The sequence below is a fragment of the Lemur catta genome, chromosome 11 (genome assembly GCF_020740605.2).
Source record: "Lemur catta isolate mLemCat1 chromosome 11, mLemCat1.pri, whole genome shotgun sequence".
NCBI classification, from domain to species: Eukaryota; Metazoa; Chordata; class Mammalia; order Primates; family Lemuridae; genus Lemur; species Lemur catta.
In genome coordinates, this window is record NC_059138.1 from 64,696,030 (window position 1) to 64,719,127 (window position 23,098).

Genomic DNA, 23,098 nt, shown 5'->3' on the forward strand with positions numbered 1-23,098 from the left:
ATAAATTATGAAACAAGATGAGTTGTGTACATTCATAGACATGATTTATTTTAAAATCAACACAAGAAACCTTGCAATGCAGCACTATCTTCAGATGTCACAGTCTAGCTCTGTTTACGTATCACATACGCTAAAAACTGATGCCAGGACATTCTCTAAATGACAGTTATAGATCAGTGTCTGGACAGAAGAGTCCCATGAAAAGCTTACAGGAAGATAAAAGTCAGCCTTTCAGGTGGAGTATGGCACATAAATTAGTTTTACAGTAATTGTGTACACGGTATGTTTAGCCATTATTTAATCAAACATTTCAGGAAGTTATCTTTTTTTTAATGTGCATGCTGAGATAAGCCCAGATACGCCTTAGTTCAGCGGTCCCCAACCTTTTTGGCACCAGGGACCATTTTCATGGAAGACAGTATTTCCACGGACTGGGGGGGGCGGGGAGGGGTGGTTTTGGGATGATTCAAGCACAGTACATTTATTGTGCACTTTATTTCTATAATTATTACATTGCAATATAAAATGAAATAATTATACAACTCACCATAGGTTGGGGACCCCTGCCTTAGTTCCTTCTGAGACATTGGTCATTTCTGAAGGTGCAAATACAAACATCACTGTGGGAACTACACAAAGTTCAAACTGCTCAAGATCATTTCTATATAAAACTACAATTAGCTGAACTATGGCAGAGATCCTTTAACGTATAGCTTTTCTTCATTTCACTGCATCTTAATAAGCAGAACTTCACTATTGCAAATGCTATTTATATGTATTTTATTTACATATAAGTTATGATTTTCCCATCTACCCATCTCTGTGGCTATAAAATTTTTCTTTCCTGAAAAATCTCTCTTCCCTACCTGTTCTGCTTGTCCCTTTGTTTCCTAAAGCTTATATTTCTTCTTCAAGGGGATTTGTTTTCCTTTGAGAACATTTGCTGGGGAGCCAGCCTCAGAAAGGGAATAGAAATGTTTTTCCCATATTTTGAAAGAGACAAATTTTCATAGGAATATCTGTTCAATTACAGAACAGAAATCAATAGGAAATTAGGGCATAGTAGACAGAGCTTTGCCTGTGAACATCTCTTCTATGAAACATGGAATCCTGCCATGGTGTCATGCAGGTGTCACGAGGCAATGAGGATACATTCATGTGAGTTTTCCAGCTACCTGCCAGGGTGAGGACCATCCATGCTGGCGCGTGCTACGGCTTTTATTCCTCAGACACCTGCGGACCTGCAGGAGCATCCTGTAAGCCTTCCAACCCAGCCTCACTTTGAAGACATTCTTTCTCTTCTCCCACAGCATCTTTAGGATTGGAATCCTCTGGGGAGACACCCGTTTCAGCCTCTGGCTGCTCTTCATCAACACGATTAGAATTGACATCGAGTTTGACATCTGATTAAAAAAAAACAAAACGTTATGTTGTTCCTACCATGTGGCAGACTCTCTTGTAAATGCTTTACATGTATGCATTTATTTCATCCTCATATCAACTGCATGAGGTACGTTATTATGTCTACTGTCATTACTCTCAGTATTTTATGAATGGGGAAACTGAGAAGACAGGGGTTTGGTAACTTGCTTCAAGCTTCAGGGCTAGCAAAACAGCAGAACCAGCATTTGAAGTCAGGTCTCTGCTTCCAAAGCCTGCTCTCTAAATCAAGACTGTTGTTTGGGATTTGACAAAACCTGCATTCGAACACAGCTTTCCTAGTACTTAGCTTGATGTCCTTGGGTAGGTAATTGCCTATTTGTGGTTGCTTCCCTTATCTATAAAATAGGGGTAATAAAGGCTACCCCATATTTGTGAAGAAGAAAGGGGTTTGAAACATTTAGAATAGTGTGGGTCACGTGGCTCATGCTTTACAACTGGGAGTTCCCATCCTACGAGCAATCCTCATCTCCCACAGTGGTTTGTTAGTACATGAACAGTTGGTATTCTCTGTCCTCAGCACATAGAATAGAAAAATTTGGTCCAGAAAACAAGAGGAGGCATGGCAATCGGAAAGCCTGACTATTCTCTTAATGACAAATGGTTTAATTTTGATTTAGAATATAATCATTTCATCCCACTAAGCATGTTTCTCAACCAAGTGGTAAAGGAGACATGGTCCCTTGAGGGGTGCAGGCGGAAGTCCCTAGTATCAGAGTCATCCAGGTAACTTTTTCAATCTGTGTACACTCCCCCAGAATATATGATACATGCTCTGGAGTGGGGTTTGGGGTGGGTGTGGTTCTTCTCTCCAACATGAGAATCAGGCGGAAGCCTCTCACTATTTCTGATGAAAATGAGTCACATAACCTCACAAGGAATGGAGAGAAAAATAATATGAAACACTGTTCTGATACTTGCTGAAATTACAATTTAATCTGTAATTTACAAGTATATTCTGTAATTTCACATGTAGTTTTGAAATTTAATTAAGAAATTTAAAGGCTTCCAACCTTAAAATCTTCTGGTAGTCATTAGGGGGAATTTAATTATTTCCCTATTCAGAGACCTTAAAATCCTTCATGAGCAGAATACAAATGAATACCCATTAAGAGTCTCATTGTTCCAGGGCAGTCTCCTGAGCTAGCATGTAGAATGTACAATAAACTACATGCCTCAGAATTCTATGTCTCTGTTTTCCAGTGATGTCTAGGCTGGCTATATCCTATGCATTATCCCAAGGACTCAAAAAAGGGACACACTGGAGTTTAAGAGTAATCCTTATGTTGGTAGCCCCGAGCTCTCGTGATTCCCACAGAAGACTCAGTTCCAGTGCCCCCTGTGTTAGTACTATCTAGCATTCCTCCCTCTGCTAAGAAGCAGAATGAGCTCAGGTTTTATTACGTACTGTTCTCCTCTTGACTCTTTTCTTTGGCAGCTTCCAATTGTTGCTTCTCATAAATGTCCTTCAGATTCTTACAGATTTTCTTATGCGCAAACCAGTGTGTTTTCTGGCAGGTTTGATCGCAATATATTACCTGAAAGCAATTGTAGGTTTATTTTCATTTCAAGAGCTCTGATTGCATGATTTCCCAACTACAACATTAAACCAAGAGCTATGCTGTAAAAATGGTCAGTTTTCTATACCCTATTTTAAAACCATGATGTGTGGCTGTATATTGATTTAAATTTGTACTTCCTAGCTTACACTTTCAAACTACAATGGCTATATAACAAACTGCCTACCAAACACTCTAACAAATAGCTTATTATAAACCCTCTATGTGCCAGCATTGGGATAGCATAATGACAAAGAAGATACAGCTGTTGTCCCAGAGGAAACTAGCATCAAGACAGAGCAGGATTAGGCAGCAAGGAGGGAGGCAGGCACCTACCAACATGATTTATAACAGCACAGGAGGTCAGAGCGATGGGAGCACAGAGGAAACAGTGACTCACTCTAGCTGGGGGCGTCAGCGTAGACAGAGAAATGGGAAAGAAGCTTTCCAAGTGGAGGGAATATCTTGTACAAAAACGCACAAGGGAAGTGAATGGTATGTTCAAGAACAGCAAGATGTTTTTGTAAATGAGCTTATATTTTTGCAAGTGAGAGAGGGAAAGAGATGGGAATGAACCTTATTACATACTTATTATATGCCAAGCACTGTGCTAGGCCCTTCCATGTAGATGATGTCACAGATTGTATTACTGGCCCCAATTCATCCCTGCATTCATACACTTTCCCAGTGATTTCAGTTCTTTGCACTAAAGAGGAAGAGACTTGACTTTGGGTTTGGCCATGTGATTTGTTTTGACCAACATCATGGCAACATGGCAATTTCAAGGCTAGCCCTGAAGAGGCCTCGTTTGTTTCTACTTGCCCATTTGTATCTCTGCCATTGCCATGAGAACATGCTCAGCCTCGCCTTCTGGTGCAAGCAGAATGAGAGACACAAGGAGCACAACTGCCCCAGCTGAGGCCAGCCAACCACAAACGTGGGAGGAAGACTAAATGATTATTTTTGTAAGCACTGAGTTTTAGAGTGTTTTTAGAAGCATCAATAGTTAACCAATATAGATAGTTTAATTTAATTCTCACAACTCTAGCTTCATTACACATAAAGAAACTGAGGTTCACACAAGTAAGTAATGAAAGATGAAGCTGGAGAAATAGGTTACGGCAGATTTTAATGGGTTTCATAAAATATGCTGAAGAATTTCAACCTTAAAGTCAACAGGAAATTGCTGTTACCTATGGGGTTAAATAAATGTACAAATGCACGTGTGCAATATCTGGATGTGAGAAAAACACGATCAGATACGCCTTTTACGAAGATAATTCTGGCAGAAGTGGGCAGTGTAGTCCACAGGGATTAAAGACTGGTGACAGAGTTGATGAAGAGATTGTCATTAAAGTCAACATTGGAATAGTTAAGACTGTATATTCATGAATTGTTCTATTCTAGGTTTTCATATCTGCACCAGCCTCAGTTTCCTTTCCCCATAGATAATCTTTCTCTTATTTTCTTACATTCATTCATTCATGTCCTTTCTTTCCATGAGGTGGACAACAATGAAGCTGAGGAAGACTGGTGGTTTGGCAGAAGATAGACACAACACAACACGTTCATGTTATCATTCTCTCCCCAAACTACTTAAGTATTAGATGCAATATTTTCATGTACTAGAATTTATCAAAAAACTAATGTCCACTGTCATATTTGTAGAATATTAAAACTCAGTCATCAGCTTGGCTGCAATCTAAACCAGAAGTCAATGAACTTGAAAGAACTCCATTCTTACCATTTTGCATACTGAGCATCTTTTACTTGCTCCCTTTTCTCCGCAGGTAGTGCAGAATTCAACATCCATAAAACCCACCTGACCAGTGATGGCCTGGGTAAGTACGGAGAATGCAGTGGGATCAGAACCCTAGAAGAGGAGGAAAAAAAACCCTGAAATCACCATGGAAAGATTACAGAAATGTCATCCCATGAATAATGCTATCTCACAATGTTGACACAAAAGGGAAGACACAGACTTTATGACAAAATGACAAATATCCTTTCAAGTATAACGTTTTCTATACAAAGCATACAGGAAGTAAGTCATAGATCTCAATAATTAAAGAGAAAAAACAGGTCCCTACTTTAGAATAAAAGTTGTTTTTCAATTAGGATAATTCAGTAAGCCCACAGTGATTTTAGATATAGGATAATGAACTCAGAGTGAATTTTCTTCTGAGAACTGACATCAAAATAATATTCTGTATGACAATTATAGGGCACATCACAAATATTTAAGTTTGGTACAATGTAAGTATTTTAAAAACTTAATATATTTAAAATTATTTACTTGTTTTTGGTCTGCAAATCAAATAGTTACCACTTTTATCATTGGAACATTCCAAACTCTTTAAGAAACATACATGTGATTACATCAAAGTATTAAGAAAAACCTAAAGTGTGAAACTTATTACTAGAGGGCTCTGGAAAGTTAGAAAGCGTTGTTAAAGAGGATTTATGAAATATTTTTGTTTGTTTTGTTTTGTTTTGAGACAGAGTCTCACTCTGTCAGCCAGCTAGAGTGCGGTGGTGTCATCATAGCTCACAGCAACCTCAAACTCCTGGGCTCAAGCGATCCTCCTGCCTCAGCCTCCAGAGCAGCTGGGATTACAGGTGTGCATCACCACACCCAGAAAATTTTTTTCTGTTTTTAGTAGAGATGGGATCTTGCTCTTGCTCAGGCTGGTCTTGAACTCCTGACCTATGAAATTTTTTTACAAAGAAAATCATAAGGGTAAATACTTATCTGTTGGAGATAATGCTATTAAAACCTATCTTAAGTAAGCAAAAATTATTACAGGGCATCTATTTTTCTTACCTACACCTAATCGTTCTGTGTTCTGCATTTTATATGTTTATTTCTTCCCAACCAGAATTTTGCCACTTTTCATGATTTTCTTTTTCAGTTGAATATTTGCTTTTTCTTTCTGAGAATATTCATCTTTATATTATTTTACCAGCCATACATAATAGATCTTTAAAAATATCACCTGGGAACAATATCTAGCACTGTTCTGTATACTCAAGATAGTCAAAGGAAATATTCAAAAGATTCAAGAAGTATTTTTAACTTAGCACTCATTTTGAAATTGTCACATTCTTTCTGAATAGAAATAATAATGGTTGGGTTTGTTTTTACGTGAAAATGCTTAGATTTATCTTTTGGAATGAAAAATGATGAGAAAAAAAGTAGGTAAAATGAAGCTTCAGATATTAGATACTGGAGTTAATAATTTCATTGGGAGTAAAGGTCTATGGCAGTTGTGCTCAAATGCTGGAGGAGCTCATCACAGAACCTGCTAAAAATTAGATCCATCCCACTACCTTATTCCTTCCAAATCAGAATTTTTAAGGGTGTGGTCTAGGTACCAGCATTATTACCAACCACCCAGTTAATTGTAAGACGTACTGAAAGTTTCAGAATTACTGGTACTTAATATTGTACTGAATGTTTATAAATCTATATAATTCTTTAGTCTCAAAGGTAGAGTACTGGATCAGATAACAGTGTGGTGCACAAATGAACAGAGTATGAGGTATTCAACAGACATTGCGACAATTATGTTTTCATGTTCAAATATTTTTTCACAAAACTGCCTGAGACATGTTCAAAAACTCCCGCAAAATGGGACATCTGTGGGAGTCACTGCACACGTTAACATTCTCATAGATGTAACTGAAGTTAAAACTAAAGGCTATTTTGCTAAGAGTATGGCTGATCATGTGAACTAATGCTTCCGGAAAAAAGTAACAGTGGTACAGATAAGTGACCACATAGAATCTTTCCTGTCACTGTTGTGTGACAAGAACTTTCTTGTTATACAAAATCTTCTCATCTACTTTGTTAAATATAAATCTTTCTAGGTGCCAGAGCTCCTCCCATGGAAAGAGATTCAGCCTAAAAACAAAAAGGATGCTTTATTCAATGTAGGCTATCAAAGCAAGAGACATTAGCTAGCCTCCCAGAAGTTAAAATACACAGTGTTGATGGATAAAGCCAAACATCTTGACCAGTATAATCTGCAATAATGCTGGAGCAATATTTTTAAACTTAGCCATGCCTCACTCTTTCTGCAGAGCTCTGGGACAGGCAGAAGGCAGAATTCCACGAAGCAGGGAGAATCAAAACCTGAGCAAGAGGCCCCAGGCATCAGCACTGTCAGAAAGCAGCACAGGAGACCCTCATGGCAGGCAGCCCTGAGAACCAACATGTTCTGGGAAAAGGGCAGCATCACTTCAGAGGCTTACAAACTTGCAGTATATATAACAAAACCATTTAGACAGTAAACAGTGGCACTCTGGATACTCATAACCACAAGCATTTGAGATAAATAAAGTTTTCCAGAAAGCAGAATATATAACTCTTAAAGAACAAAAGTTTTTTAGAAGACAATTCTTTCTAAAGTGCATTAAATACTATATTATAAATCTTTTCTTGACTCAGATCACTAGGATAAATATTCGTCATTATACTTTATAAACTCTAATTACATTATTCTGTCATCTGGGGCTAAGATGATTTGTTGACCCCTACACTAACCTGCTTTGACTTTTTTTTTTAAGTACTCTTGGCTATTTTTAGTTTTTCCATTTTCTCCATGAAAGTAGAACGTCAGCTACCACTTGTCAGTGCTGGAAATCCCTCAGAACAGGTACTGCTGGTTACTTCTCTGACAGTGCTTCCCCCAGCTGCCTCAGTAACAGGGGCATAATTTTGTTCAGAGCAAGACCGTTTAGACAAGCCAAAAATAGTCCTGCGCAGCTAAGCATGGTCATGTGACACAGGCAGAGGGTTTCTGGGAAAGCTTATGTTTTCCAGACATAGACTACTTTGCTCTTCCTGCCTGCCTGGATAGGAATGTGAGTTTGGAGGAAAAGCGTCAAATGCCTTGCAACCATGAGGTCAAAAGTATGTGTATGGGAACCTACATGGTTAAGGAATTTTGGATGGAAAGATGGGAAAGTGTTTGACTGTCACATGCATTTTTGAGCCACTGTGTCAGACCTGGTATGCCTCCCTTTGGGCGTCTGAGTATGTGTGAATACATAAACCCTTATCTATTTAATTCATATTTGATATGTACTGGCAAGACACATTTGTAATGATAAATCACCCTCATAATTTGCTAAGTTTAATACTCCAAAATCTCAAATACCAAATAGCTGCCAAGTATACTAAAATATAAGAGTGAAAATCTCTTCATGAAAGTATGGGGAGCTCTCATGAATAAATGAATCCATGAACTTGATGACATGGTCTTGTCTACTCAGGTCTTTCTTTATTTCATGGTTCAGAATAGGTGAAGTCTTAATGTATAAAGGAACACCTGGAACTCACTTCTAGCTCTGATTGTCCACACAGAATGATATCACACCTAGAGAAGGCACAGAGAAGGGCTTTGACATTGCCAGAGGGAGAGAGGAAGCCATGGATGGGACTGGTCTCAGGATGAATTTCTTATCTGATAGATAAAGGCTGATAAAGGATTTGATTGAAATGTAAAAAACCATAAATGGGTATAAAGTGAACAGAAACTTATTCAAAATAGAAAAGGCAGGGAGTGTGTTATTAAATGCTACTTAATATATGACAAAAGGGTAGTAAATAATTTAACAAAGTGCACTTCCCATAACTGGGAAGTATAAATGGATTTCTTTTTTAAGTATGGAAAATTTCTAATCAGAAGCATTAAGGTGGATTTTAGGAAGCTGGACATACTTTGAGATTGTTACTGGGAACCACGATAAGCCTTCCCATGGCTCATCCAGCTACATCCCCACTGCCTGGAGACATCATCCTAGATGATCAATTGTACCTTCATCTAGCACAAGACTCTGCACTGGTAATTCACATAGCCACAAGTGGATGTGTGTGCCTATATTACATAGTGGATGGGTACCCACCTTTACAGCTTTCATAGAGGTATTTAAAATGCCAGTTTCTACTATAATCATCTATAATGCATTCCAACATAGGGAAATACTGTTTATTAAACTATGAACTATAAAAATGTAAGAAGAGGATCATGAGATGGGAAATGGATAAACAGAAACCGATTTAGCAAACAAACTTATCTCCACCTTTGTTCCTGAAAATTTTCTGAAATAATAAAAATAAATACTAAAGAGAACTTGCCTTTAACAATACAATATGTGTTTTTAATTAGGTCTTACTAACAGAGTCAACTTAGTTAAGAAGAGCCTTACAATTTCAACAGGAGCGATGCTTCGAACCAGCTGCTGGAGTAGTGTAGCTTCACAGTAAGGAAATTTTCGGATACTTTCTCTAATGATCTTTTCTTGATAGACTGGAAAGCCATCGGAAGGTCGACCTTTTAACAAGCTGAAAGATATTTTTTTGATGAGTAATTGGAGTTGAATCACTAAGCATTCCCTCCTAGCTGAACCCAATAGCTTTTAGTAGCTTCTTTTTGTTACTTAAGGTTTTCATTGTCTCTTTAAATCATGAGGAAGGACTCGATTCAAATTGCTATTGAACCTGTAAGTTAAGCTAGGCCTTATCAGGTTTGGGGCCCTGAGGTGAATAGGCAAAGGTGACCCCTATCATAAAACATGCTAAACGCTGTTATCAGATTAGATAGTTACTCATTACCATGTCAGTTATTTCAACTAAGAATGAAAATTCTCGTGGACTCACACCCTTCTGACTTAGTTCCCTTTTCTCAGTAAAGCTGCAAGAGAATTTGATCTCTGGTGGTTGAAGAACAAGGATAACACCCAGCTCCCCAAGGAAGAGTAACAGAGATGCCCCAAGTGCCATTATGAACCCGGAGCTGCAACCTGCAGCATAACATCCTTATTCTCAGTTTGGATTTGGGCCACTTTCTAGCTGTATGATCTCACACACGCTATTTAACCTTTCCAGACCTCAGAGTCCTCATGTGTAAATCAGTGGTAACAACAAAACATCACTGTAAAGGGTACAGAACTGAATAATCACTCCATCTAAATATAATATTGTACCCAGTTTCTTACAGACTAAATGTGATCCCAACAATAGCAATTGCTGCCAGAATCCTGAATTTTAAAATCCACAAAGAGGCTTTATACAATAACACATTATCCACTTGAGTATATTTTATTCATGACATGGTAAAAACTGTACCTTTTGATCAGGGTGTCTAATTTATTCTCTCCATCTTTTAAGAAAGTAATGCATTTCTGAAAGATACAGCTGATGTAATGCATTTTCATAGCCAGTACTTCATTCATGTCTCTTTGCTTCATACATTTCTCACAAATCAAATCCAGCACCTTGTAGCATTTATTCAGGGCTGCTGCTTCTGTCAGCAGAGGATTCTCATTTACAAGCATCACAATCTAGAAGAAATTCCAGTGAACTTAGAAATTCCATGACAGACTCTTCCATGTATAGCATAGTCCGTTTGGTTGATTTCAAAAGATTACCAAAGAAAGTCTTTCTTAGGATCATGTAGTTACTGTGTTAAATCAAATTAGAATGCAAATTGCCCCTGATCAAAATTATGGAACTAATACAGAAGGATCCTGATAGCATGGACTCTCTTGAACTCTGTATATCAAAGTTAAATGTGATCTTCCACCTAGCTAAACCAGAGTATTAGTATGCCATTCGGAGTACATGGTTTTACTGCCTGTGTTAAAAGCACTATTATTAAAGATAAACATGGCATATTTGCACAACCTTTATATACAGAATGAAATCATTGAGCAATAACTACTTTTAGTTAACATCACTTGGATCTAGAATTTCATGGCTACCAGAACTAAAATTTTTGTTAATTCTTATTAATTATAAGAAAATGAAATTTTTTTTTCAGAGAGAAGTATAAAAATGAACTGTGTTTTACTTTCCAATTGACTACATTTCTCCGTGGAAGTTTTCCTGAAGATACTTCCAATCATCTAGAGTAAGGAGAATAGTTAAAGAGAAGACTGTAAATTGCTCTAAGAGGGGGAATATTAGAGAGTTATCAAATCTTACGTGTTATGAGTCTCACATTTCCCATGTATGCACAGATTAAGCTCGAACTTAGTGTAATAAGAAGTATTTTTTTTCTTGGCTTTATTATAGGGTAGATTATTTGAAGTGGGTCTGCAGGGGATAGTAATGTAAACAGGTGTGTAACAGGGCAGAGAGTCAATCAGTACTTGCTAATCCACTGTTACAGCAAAATCCCTGTACCAAGGACTGAAAATGTCAGGGAACAAGTAAATATCCTGAATTAGAGTCTTTTCTTTAGGCATGAAGAAAGATCATCTGTTAGTGTAAGTAAAATCCATGCCTAGCCTCCTACTTGGAAATTTAACACAGATTGAATGTCCCTGTGAAATTTAAACAAGATTTCCACTTATTTTTGACACTATTAGATTTATACGTAACCTAGTATTTTACTAAAAATCTATCACTTAATAATGAATTGCTAGACTTAATGAAGTAAGTATAATCAGAATCCTTATTGGTAAAATTGCTGATAACTCCCTCTTTCAAAATATACATCAAAATTAATTTGTGGCAGAAAAGAACAGACTCATTAATCATCTCATTATACTTCTGCTAACTATAATCATTTAAAGTTCTCTGATTAATATTTTTATATATGGCATTTATAATCAAAGTATTAAACTCACAAGTGAGAATTCTTTTAAAAAATATCAAATAGAACCCAGATTAATGATTTTTTCTTTGGAGACATTAGACCTTATTTATTTTATAATATACAGCACAAATACATACCAAGAAAAATGATAAATAACCACAGCATTACCATGAGATTACTGAAACATGTATCTAGCTGCACACAAAAGAATAATATTTGTACTGGTTTCCTTCCTTTAATCTCTGCAGCACTATGAAGTAATATACTATAAAGGAAATCCTTATTATTAATTACTAAGGAAGGTAAATATATTCCTGTCAGCATTAAATCTTATCTCCCAATGGACTGCTACCTGAAAGTATATCTATGCAGTGGAATTTTGAATTCTTTTTTTTAAATCTCATTTTTAAAACTTGCTAAATCTACAATTCTGGGCTTGAAAATCACATTAATAATCAAAGACAGGATTGCTCTGTGCACATCTGCCTCCTGTCCACTTAGATACCCTGCTCTGCTCTTTTGCCATTTTTTTCCCTGTGATTTTTGTTTTTCTTCTAGATAACTTTCACATTCTGGGCATCGGCACAATTCCCAAGTCCCTTTTGAAAACAAACACATCCTTGTTGCTATAGCAACCACTTAACCTAGACACAAATGTAGCTCTGTTAGATGCACTGTGTAATGAAAAGGTGAGTTATGTATTGGGGAACATTTGTGTGCTTATTTTCTTTTCATTTTCTGAACCAGAAGAGGGTTATCTGTGCTTATTTTAAAAGGTGCTTGACATTATACAGTGGCTTTTACTTTTCTTAATACTCCATATGAAAACCCAGGCTAGCTTGAAAAGGTATAGAACAACAAAAATGGGCCACAGAAAAAACAACTGGCAGTTTTTATATCCAAAGCATGGATAAAAGAATTTCAAGTGAATATTGTTTATACTTAAAAAAATCAAGGTCTAGTCTGAAGGAAGGTACTATAGTAACAGAGTAGTCTCTTTTAAAAGACTAAGTGCTCTAAAAAATATTATGTAGGCTACTTCAGATTATATACCTTTATAATTTATTGCTTGTATAAGTATGCCCTTAATCTAATTTTCTCACAGTGTATGCCTTTAAAGATAATTGAAGGTAGAATAATTCTTAAGACAATTCACCCTGAGACACTAGCTTCCATGTAAACATCAAAAATTATTATTATTATAGGCTGAGCGTGGTGGTTTATGCCTGTAATCCTAGCACTCCAGGAGGCCGAGGCCGGCGGATTGTTTGAGCTCAGGAGTTCGAGACCAGCCTGAGCAAGGGCGAGACCCTGTCTCTACTAAAAATAGAAAGAAATTATATGGAAAACTAAAAATACATCGAAAATATTAGCCGGGCATGGTTGGTGCATGCCTGTAGTCCTAGCTACTCGGGAGGCTGAGGCAGGAGGATTGCTTGAGCCCAGGAGTTTGAGGTTGCTGTGAGCGAGGCTGACACCACGACACTCCAGACCAAACAACAGAGTGAGACTCTGTCTCAAAAAAAATAAAATAAAATAAATAAAAAAATAAAATAAAAATAAATTATTCCATAAACCCTTACTGCAATCTAGACTAGAAATGTAGATCTAAAAGACAATGGGTCAGAAAAATACAGGAAAACTTCTTCAAATCAATCTAAACCAGAGTATCCTGTAATGCTCAGGCAGCAGGAGAACAAGGGTCTTGGAAAACCACACATTGAGAAATACTGTACTCCTACAAAAAACCTGTCTCCCCATCGCTGCCTGTCCCATGCCTAAGAGAGACAGTGCCACACACAGGGAATCACCGCTACTCACGGGAGTTCTCTCTTCCCCACATGTGCTGAGAGGGATAGAACCACTAACACAGAAGAGGATACATATTTTTTAAAGGTTAAATTCTAAGCCCCCTGCAATCTTCACTAGAAATACGAGCATGCAATTCACAGCTGAATTCCTTTTTCGCCTACTTCTAGCAGTTCTTCCAGAATGTTAAGAAAAACCCTGAGTTTTCTAAAATAAAAATTGCAGATTTCACTTTCCTGTCTGATGGGAAAGTCATCTACTAACTTGTCATCTCTCTTAAAGGCCCAGAAAATTAATTTGGGTGGGGCACTACAAGATAGGTATTTTTTGTTTGTTTCTTGAGAGTCAAAGACTCAAGAAAGATGCATAGGGTGCATGGATAAAACAATACGGTTATATACATTTTGGATCTTATATCTTTGAATGAATGTTAGTCTTCAAAAGAGTAACTTTATAATAACTCTTATAGAATTTATTTATTTTAGAGACAGGGTCTCATTCTGTCACCCAGGCTGGAGCATAGTGGTGTAATCATAGCTCACTGCAGCCTTGAAATCCTGAGCTCTAGCAAAGCAATCCTCTTGCCTCAGCCTCTTGAGTAGCTAGGACTATACGCACGTGCCACCATATCTGGCTATATTCTATAATTTTTGTGGAGATGGATCTTGCTATGTTGCCCAGGCTGGTCTCCAACTCCTGGCCTCAAGCGATCCTCCCACCTCAATCTCCCAAAGTGCTGGGATTACAGGCATGAGCCACCACATCTGGCCCTGTCTACTTATTTCAAGGGTGCTCAGTATATTCCATAGATTCTTCTTTTGTAATAGACTTCTAAGGAATCCTATTTTACTATATGCTAGTAACACCTTGTATTAAAGAAAAAGCTCAACTTTTGACCCCACTTATTATCTTGCTCACCAAACAGCTCTGACACACTATCAAATCTTACACTATGAATGAAGACAGATACTAGACATTGAAATTTGAAAAAGGACATCACTGTAGCACACATATAGCTATGTAGATTTCGTTGATAATTCATTGAAGAAATTGTACTTCTTTTGGTTGATTTTTTAAAAAATATTTTGTAAATAATAACAAAAGTTTGTATTAAATAAATCTGAAGAAAATAGTGATGAAAATTGTTCACAATGGCTCTTGAAGTTTCCCAGATAAGCCGTTTAAACTTACGTGTTAGTCTCTACAAAGTTTGAAAATCTGTTTGATTTGACTAATTACTGGAAGAATTCTATTACTTAAAGGCATCAAATGGCTACTTGCATTCAAAATGTGCTCCTGATTACATTTCAGAATATTTCCTAGAAAGACAATGAATGCAATAGATGCTGTTGGCATCTCACCTAGCTCATCTCTACCAGGCCTGCGCACCAGGCCCCAGGGGCTCTGAGTGTGGGCTACTAAGCCGTTTCTCCAGAGAACTGTCCTCATTCGAATGGAGCCACCTCACTTGGTACTATCTGAGAGGCTGTCCTTTCCCTCTGGGGACAGGCACCAGCCAAGGACAGCCTGACAGATACAAAAACTGGACTCCCTTGCCTGTCTGGAGCCATTTACGCTCCAGAGCTCCCAGTGGGATGGTGGGAGCTAAGCTTCAGCCAAACCCACCTCTTGGCCTGGCTTTTCCTCCGCCTCCAGGCTGTTTCCCTCACTCTCTTCCACTGAGAGTGCTCTTTCCATAAATCAATTGGCCAAGAGAATCCATTGCAAGCGCTATATCTACAAAGCCCAGCCCAAGCCAATTAGGATCCCATATAGTAAGAGCTGTTCAAAGTCTGAAGCAATATTTACATAAAAAGCAAATGCAATTAGCAGCATACTACCTTGACCGGATGAAGGTTAGTTGTGGTGATAATTTTGTGCAGCGGGCCTGCCAACTTTGGGGGCAGTTTTGGCTCTTTATCCAGTCCCTGGGGTTTAGTATAATAATCCAGTCTCTCTCGAGGAAAGAAATTGTTGATTATAGTCACACAATCATGTTGACCTTTTAATTGAAAAATAGAAACATTGTATTAATAATTTTATTATTAAAAGTAAGTCATCTGGATTTTTATTAATTATGCTGCTGCTTTCTTGTGAAGTAAACATGCATCGGTATCTTTATTTTTCAGGAAAGGAGAGTAGAAGAGGAGGAGGAGAGGTAAAACATTTCAGAGAATATTTATAAATATTCCTTATAAAGTCAAGAAATAATATTTTAAAAACACAGAATCCACAATACATATAAAGAGTATGTGGATTACAAAAAAAATCACTGCTCAACTTATAATTGACTCTAAATATTTTATAAAAGTTGTTTGCCAGTTAAATGTCTCTTCTTCCACCTCTACACAAATGACGGTCATGCTTTCCTAACCACATCTGGTTGTATTTATACAAGTTTACTTGATATAAAGTATATTTATTATAATTATTATTAATATTATTAAGCTAAATACCCCCTCCCCCTGAATTTGAGAAAACATTGGCTTCTTTGTGAAATGAATAAGAGAAAAAGCTTTTGCTCTCGTAAGCTTAGAATCTACATCACGGCTTCTCTAAGACCTCTTGCATTAAAAATGCATTAAAAAGCAAAGCCTTCCCTGGCAAAGCTGGTGACCTGGAAGAGTGTTCTGTTGCCTCCCCCTCCCAGCTGCCTCTCCACTATCTCTCTGGAGCAAGGAAGTAGCCACTCTGGGCAAGTAGACAGAACCTGCAGGACATATTGGAGACTGCAGGCTCTTCCGAGATCTCCAGAAGACACACTTCCTCCTCTCTGCCTGTCAAGGGCCAGCGGACTAGTGGCAGCAAGTCCTGGGGAGAGCACCCGGACACTGTGGCTCTGGCTCCCAGAGAGCGGTCCACCCTGGGTGGCCTGCATGGCCCCAGCCCACTTGTGCATGATCCTGGGAGCATCTGCTTGAATCTGCTGACAGTAGGTGACCTGCAGGGGGATTGCACTGTGGGTCGGCTGGACCCTGGCACTCAAGGCTGGCGGAGGTTTATGCTTGTCCCTGGAAGTTCTTGGGAGAACCTGGGAGTGGAGGGGTTCCTCCTTGTGCCTCTCAGCTGGTTTGTTGACCTGGGCCTACAGGTATAAAGACATAGCCCTTTCCTCCACTACTCCACAACCCTATCAGCTTTACCTGACTGCCTGGGAGGTACACAGCAAAGATCCCAAGGAGATCCAGCACCTCCGAAGACTATGCAATGCCTCCAACCAACGGCTTCTTGGTTTGGGAGTATACTGACAACATTCACCATAACAACAATCATAACTACTACCACCACGACAGCTAACAAATTAGAACGCTTAAACGGATTCAATTATAGTATATAAATAGACTTTCAAGAATTGAAGAAAGATTCAAATTTTGAAATGAATAGACAACTGAAAGAGGTAATCCTGGTCATTACCAAGAACTAAATTAGTAATGCAGAAGATCAAGTGGATGAAATATCTCAAAACAGAGAAAAAAATCAGAGTCAGGAATCATTATGGCAGAGATAAAATTTGAAGAACAAATCCAGGAAATCTAATAATAAAAAATAATAAAAGTTCCAAAGAGATAAAAAGACATGGATGGAGAATTAAACAAATGATAGAAGAAAACTTCCCTGATGTGAAAAGAGAATTTAGTAGTGATCACAGCATCACTTTTGGTACTCCGTATTATTGTTAAGTACCAAAATCTTCTTTTTTAGGGGAGGGGGGAGGTATTTCTTTCCTCCTTCCTTTTCTTACTTCCTTCCTTTCCTTTTTTTCTTTATCAGAAGCTCTATTACAGACATCTTGAGGAGAAGTCAAACAGTAGCAGTCGATATTAAAAATGTGAAACAAGCCAAGGTGCCTTATTTAGACAATGACCATCTCTTCCTCCAGAATCTTCAATTAGAGGGAAAAATGACCTTCAACCACAAAAATGTCCCAAAGTAAGTGGGTTATGAACATAACAACATCAAAACCAACACAGGTAACTATGTGTGGGAATTTATAACTGCACATGAGGAAATAAGAGAAGATGAAGACAAACTGTATGGGCTTAAAACACTATCTATATACAGCTTCAATAAAAAGATAGATGTTCCTATTAAAACAAAAAGTTGTTCCAAAACATCTCATCAAAAGTATCAAATGAGATATAGACAGATTTGAAGATAATGGGATCAGAGAAAAATATGGAATTGTCTTATAACCTTATCTTCTCATCAGTCCCGCAACTGGTATAATCAGAAGTAGCAATAGTTGGAAATATTTGTATTACTATATAAAAATATCTGCTACATAACAATGATACTGTCACAGGACTAAGAATTTCTTAATTATACCTTTTTGAAAAGAAAAAATAATATTACTTTTCTTCAGATTAATCTTTTTCATTTTAGGTAGTTCTTAGATTATTTTGATTTTTTTCCTTCTTTTTTAGTTTTTTATTTTATTATTTCTTTTTTTTTTAAATTTCAGAGTATTACAGGGTTACAAATGCTTTGGTTACATAAATTGCCTTCGCACTGCCCAAGTCAAGGCTACAAGTGTGCCCATCCCCCAGACAGCAAGCACCGCATCCGTTAAGTATGGATTTACCCATCCCCTCCGCTTCTCCCACCTGCCCGGCACTCCATGAATGTTACTTCCACGTGTGCCTATAAGTGTTGATCGATTAGGACCAATTTAGTGGTGAGTACATGTGGTGTTTGTTTTTCCATTCTTGTGATACTTCACTTAGAAGAATGTTATTTTCTTTTAATCTGCTAAAAATTTTTATTTGAATAATGTGTATGTTTAGAGCTTATCTTTGTGAATATAATTTTTAACTTGAAAATTTATGTTTAAATTTTTGAAATTGAAATTATTATTTAGTTTTACTGGCTTTTAATTTATGAATTCTGAATACCACAAATAAAACAGTACTAGTCATACAGAAAATAAATGCTGTGGAGGGAGAAGCAAGTATGTCATTTTGCTCCAGTGTTACAATCACTAGATTTGCGTCTTCTAGACCTAAAGGGCTCACGGAGTCCTAGGCAGGATTAATGGCAATGGACACACACACACAACTAGACACAGCCTAGTAAAGTTTCTTACTTTTAAGGATAAACGGAACATCAAACAGTGTTCCAGACTGAGAAATGAAAAGTTCATAATGGAAAACAAACTGAACTCTGATTTGCCAAATCAGAGTTTGGCAAATAGTAGAGTAACTTCTATACACAACTGAGAGAAAAGGACTGATACAAATCATAAAACTAGCCAAGATACGACTCACATTTCAGAGAGAAAGAGAGTTTTGTTATGATGGGCTTCAACGAATATATATACAACCTTCACAACCCATCTGAGAAGTCCCTGTAACTAAAACCTCAGTGAGAACAGAGATCTCAAGACCGAAATGGGAAAAGGGAAAGGGAGTGGAGAGCACCAGAGGGAGTTAATCTGAATGGGAGAAGATACTGGACCCCGCAGATCACACAGGGTTACCGAAAGGGAAGCAACACCCTGTCAATGACACTCCGATAACAACTGCTGCTAAAAATACTAAACTCTCTCAGCTGAGTCCACAGCTAAAAAAGTATGATTGGCACAGGCTCTGAGGAAGTAGGGGAGGAGGCAGAAAGGAAAGGCGTATGGTCTGACAAGGCAAAAACAGAGACTGTGGAGCAATAATTGAGTTGTGAGGGTTGCATCTTGTCAGGGGTTGCTAAATGGGCAAATACAGGGCCTTGGGATCAGGGGATGAGGCACTGTATGGTTTTAACCAAGAGCACCACTTTAAGGAAACACACAGGTGTGCATACACATACACACAAGCAAAAACAATGACCAAGTAAAATAAAGAGAAAAAATAAGGTAAAAGAGGAGGAATTCAATCAAATATATCAGTAATCATAATAAATATGCATAAGCTGAATAGCTATTAGAAGAGAGACTATTTTGAGTTATTAAACAGAACCCACCTATTTGTCTGTAAGTTACACTACTGAAATGAAATGATAAAGATTGAAAATAAAGAGATAGGCAAAAAGATTATCAACAAATACAAAAAAACAAAAATAAAAAAAGGAATCAGGAATGGCTATAATAGCAGAAAAAGTTGAACTAAAATAACTCAATAAGAAAAAGAGGGACATTATGCAATGATAAAACCAATAACAATATCATATTAAAAGTAAAAAGCTAAAAACGCTTTCACCAAAAACAGGAAAAAGACATGCCAATTATCACTGTTGTTATTTCTTCTTACTTTGAAGCCTGAAGCTAATTCAAATAGAAAACAAAATGAAATTTAATGCTAGAAAACCCAGGAAACTCTAATAAAAATGATAAGAAAATAGCATAGAAATCAATAGCTTTTCTCTTTATTACTCATAACCAGCTAGAAATGACAGAGTGTGGAGGTGGTGGTAGGAATTCTCCTTACAATATGGACAATAACTACAAATTACTAAAAAATAAATTTTAAAAGAAAGGACCTACTAAATATTATGGAAAGACCAAAAATAAGTCCAAAAAATATATAAAGGCATACCATTTAATTGGGTAAGAAATCCTAACATCACACAGAAGTTAATTCTCTGCAAATAATTATATAACCACTTAGTAAAAGAGAATTTAACTTGCCACAAAGGTGGTATTTCAATTCAGTGGGAAATGTTGGGTGGTTTAATAAATGGTGCCATTGCAATTAGCCATATATACAGGGGAAAATGAACTGTAAATAGATAAATTCTAGAAGTATCAAAAAAAAAAAAAAAGGGGGCCGGGCGCGGTGGCTCACACCTGTAATCCTAGCACTCTGAAAGGCCGAGGCAGGTGTATCGTTTGAGCTCAGGAGTTGGAGACCAGCCTGAGCAAGAGCGAGACCCCATCTCTACTAAAAATAGAAAGAAATTATATGGACAACTAAAAATATATAGAGAAAAAATTAGCCAGGCATGGTGGTGCATGCCTGTAGTCCCAGCTCCTCGGGAGGCTGAGGTAGGAGGATCGCTTGAGCCCAGGAGTTTGAGGTTGCTGTGAGCGAGGCTGATGCCACGGCACTCTAGCCTGGGCAACACAGTGAGACTATCTCAAAAAAAAAAAAAAAAAAGAAAAGAAAAAAAAAGGAATCATAAAAAAAAATTTCAAGAACATTTAGGAGAATACTTGTGTAACTCCTGATCCAGAAGACCTCTTTTAGCAAGACAAGAAATATGGAAGCTATAAAAGAAAAAAATACAACTACTTAAAAATAAATTTTCTCTGGCAAAAGTCCCCATAAAGTCAAAAGAAAAACAAGACTGGCATAAAATATTTGAAACACATTTGTTAGATAAACGGTTAGCATCCATAATATATATAAAGCTCTCTAGGCAGTAAGAAGACTAAGAAGATGACAACTCAAAAGAAAAATGAATAATGAGTATGAGCAGGCAATACACAGAAGAGAAAATACAAATGACCAACAATAAAAGAAGCTTAATTTCATGAATAATGAGGGGAAAGAATTCACAAGATATCATCTTTTCAACTATCTGATTGGCAAAAATGAAAGAATGTTAGTATTCAGTTCTGATGAGGATACTAATGTGAATTACTATGCCCTTTTAGAAAGCAATCTAGACTTATATTAATACTATATACCTTTGTCTCAGCAATTTTACTTCTAGGAAATAAGTTACATATTAAAAACATATAAATATTAAAGTATAATCTGAAAAAAAATAAGATCTAGGATGATTATTACATTATTTGTAGTAAAGTTGTTAAAAAATTATAAAATCTGTCCCATAAGGGAGGGTCAAACGAACTGTGGAACATCTGTCTCATGGGATATTATGTAGCTGTTGAAATAACTGAATTCACTTATACCACTGAGATGGGAGGGACTCCATGATGTACTGGTAAGTATAGAAAACAAGTATTTATTGCATGATTGATCACATGTTTTAAAAATGACAAAAATCTTGTATATGGGTGTACACATGTATATACACTGATCCACTTGAAGGAAACAAAAAGGGCAAAATGTATTTTTTAAAAGGCTAATTATATGGAAAATATAATATCAACTGGAAGGCTATAATGTAATTTTCTGTTTGTGAAATTAGTCTGAATAGATTAAAATGGAATGAAAACATTACTCTTATTTTAGGGTGAGATTGTGAAAAATTTTTATGTTAGGTTTTTGTTAATATTATAGTGTTAAGAAAAAATAGAAAGCACTGCATTAATGGTTGAAAGAACAGACTCTTCCATTTCCAGCCCTGTGTCTTGGGAAAGTTACTTAACCTCTATCTGAGCTCCATTTTGTTACATTCTGAACATAACAAAAACTTGTAGAGTTACAGAGAACTTTACTGATCATCTAGTGCCCCTGCTTCATTGCATACAGACCAGAAAATTGAGGCCAACAGAGATGAAGGGATTTGCCAATGATCCTGTAACTAATTATCATCAGCAGACAGGAGCTAAAATACAAGTCTCCAGATTTAGTGTTCTTTTTCCACTGCACTGATATCCTCAAAATTAGCTTAGAAGTGAGTTGGAAGAAACCTGGGGCCCCTTAACTGTGGGAGATAAACTATTTCTCTGAAGTTTGCACAAGGCCACACCCTTCTCAAATCCTCTTGAAGCTGAATTAAAATAAAATAAGAATATCTGTTCTAACAAAGCCATCATATAAAATAACTGAGTGAGCATCTGGCTTAATTAGCAGGAGCTACTATTTTTTAAGTTGTCCCTTGGAATTTATTTTCACTGTCATTGCTATTAGCCTCTAAGTGCCATGAAAGCACGAACAGCCTCTGTCTTGTTCAGCACTGTAACCAAGGCACCCAGAGTGACGCTTGGTGTACAGGTTGTGAACATTAAGTATTTGTTTAATGAATTATGAGTCCCCACAGGGCCACTTATTGAACTCCCAATAAATCAGATGTTTCTCTCTTTCCTTTTCTATCAATGGACTCTCTTAACTGCCAATTCAATAGGGGCAAACTACCAATGTATTCACTCCTACTCTCCCCTAGAACCCTATAAAATGTCAGGTAACAGAATTAACATGCCAAGAATTATTGGTCACACAAAATAAATGTTTGTGGTTGATTAGGATGATAATGAAGCCACTGTGTATTATAAACACTCATTCCTAAGAAAGAATTACATCGTTGTAATAATTAGTAACAACAGTAACTGATATCATTTATTTAGTGCTACATGTAAAGTTAAATCTATCATTTCGTTTAATTTTTATAATAACCCTGTGACCATTTTGCCGAGAGGAAACCAAAGGTTAGAACCACTAAGTACCTTGTTACTAAGTGGCACAGCCAAAATTTCAACTCAGGATTATTAACTTCACATTTCATATTCTTAAACATCAGGTTTAACTGCTTCCATTAGAGAAGTAAAATATAGTTGCTCGAAGCATTTGGCTGCAATAAAAATGGCTCCACCACTGTTTGTATCTTACGAAGTGGAAATTCAAAATAGCTGTTCATTTTCTCCTAAGAGTCATTAGATGTTTCACTGAGTTAAAATGGACTGTAAATACTTTGTTTTTTAAAAAACAAACATGACAGTATTTGCTCCCTGGAAGCAAAGTGGTATTTTCTCCACAAAGGAAATTTTCAGCATAATATAATGTAAAACTGCGGCAAAAACCCACCCACCCTGCCCTTTAAAAAACCAAACCAAACCCAAACAAAAAA

General features: G+C 37.0%; 1 protein-coding gene across 1 annotated transcript in view; it reads right to left on the reverse strand.

Moving 5' to 3' along the window:
* Positions 1-490: 490 nt before the first annotated feature.
* Positions 491-23,098, reverse strand: part of ANKMY2 (ankyrin repeat and MYND domain containing 2) — a 42,231-nt gene continuing 19,623 nt past the window's right edge. Inside the window, exons 6-11 of the mRNA XM_045564412.1 lie at positions 15,256-15,416; positions 10,132-10,346; positions 9,213-9,348; positions 4,744-4,872; positions 2,849-2,978; positions 491-1,403 (exon numbers count right to left, since the gene is read on the reverse strand). Of these exons, the coding sequence (XP_045420368.1) occupies positions 1,219-1,403; positions 2,849-2,978; positions 4,744-4,872; positions 9,213-9,348; positions 10,132-10,346; positions 15,256-15,416 (956 nt within the window). The 3' untranslated portion in view covers positions 491-1,218. The remainder of the gene's footprint in view (positions 1,404-2,848; positions 2,979-4,743; positions 4,873-9,212; positions 9,349-10,131; positions 10,347-15,255; positions 15,417-23,098) is intronic.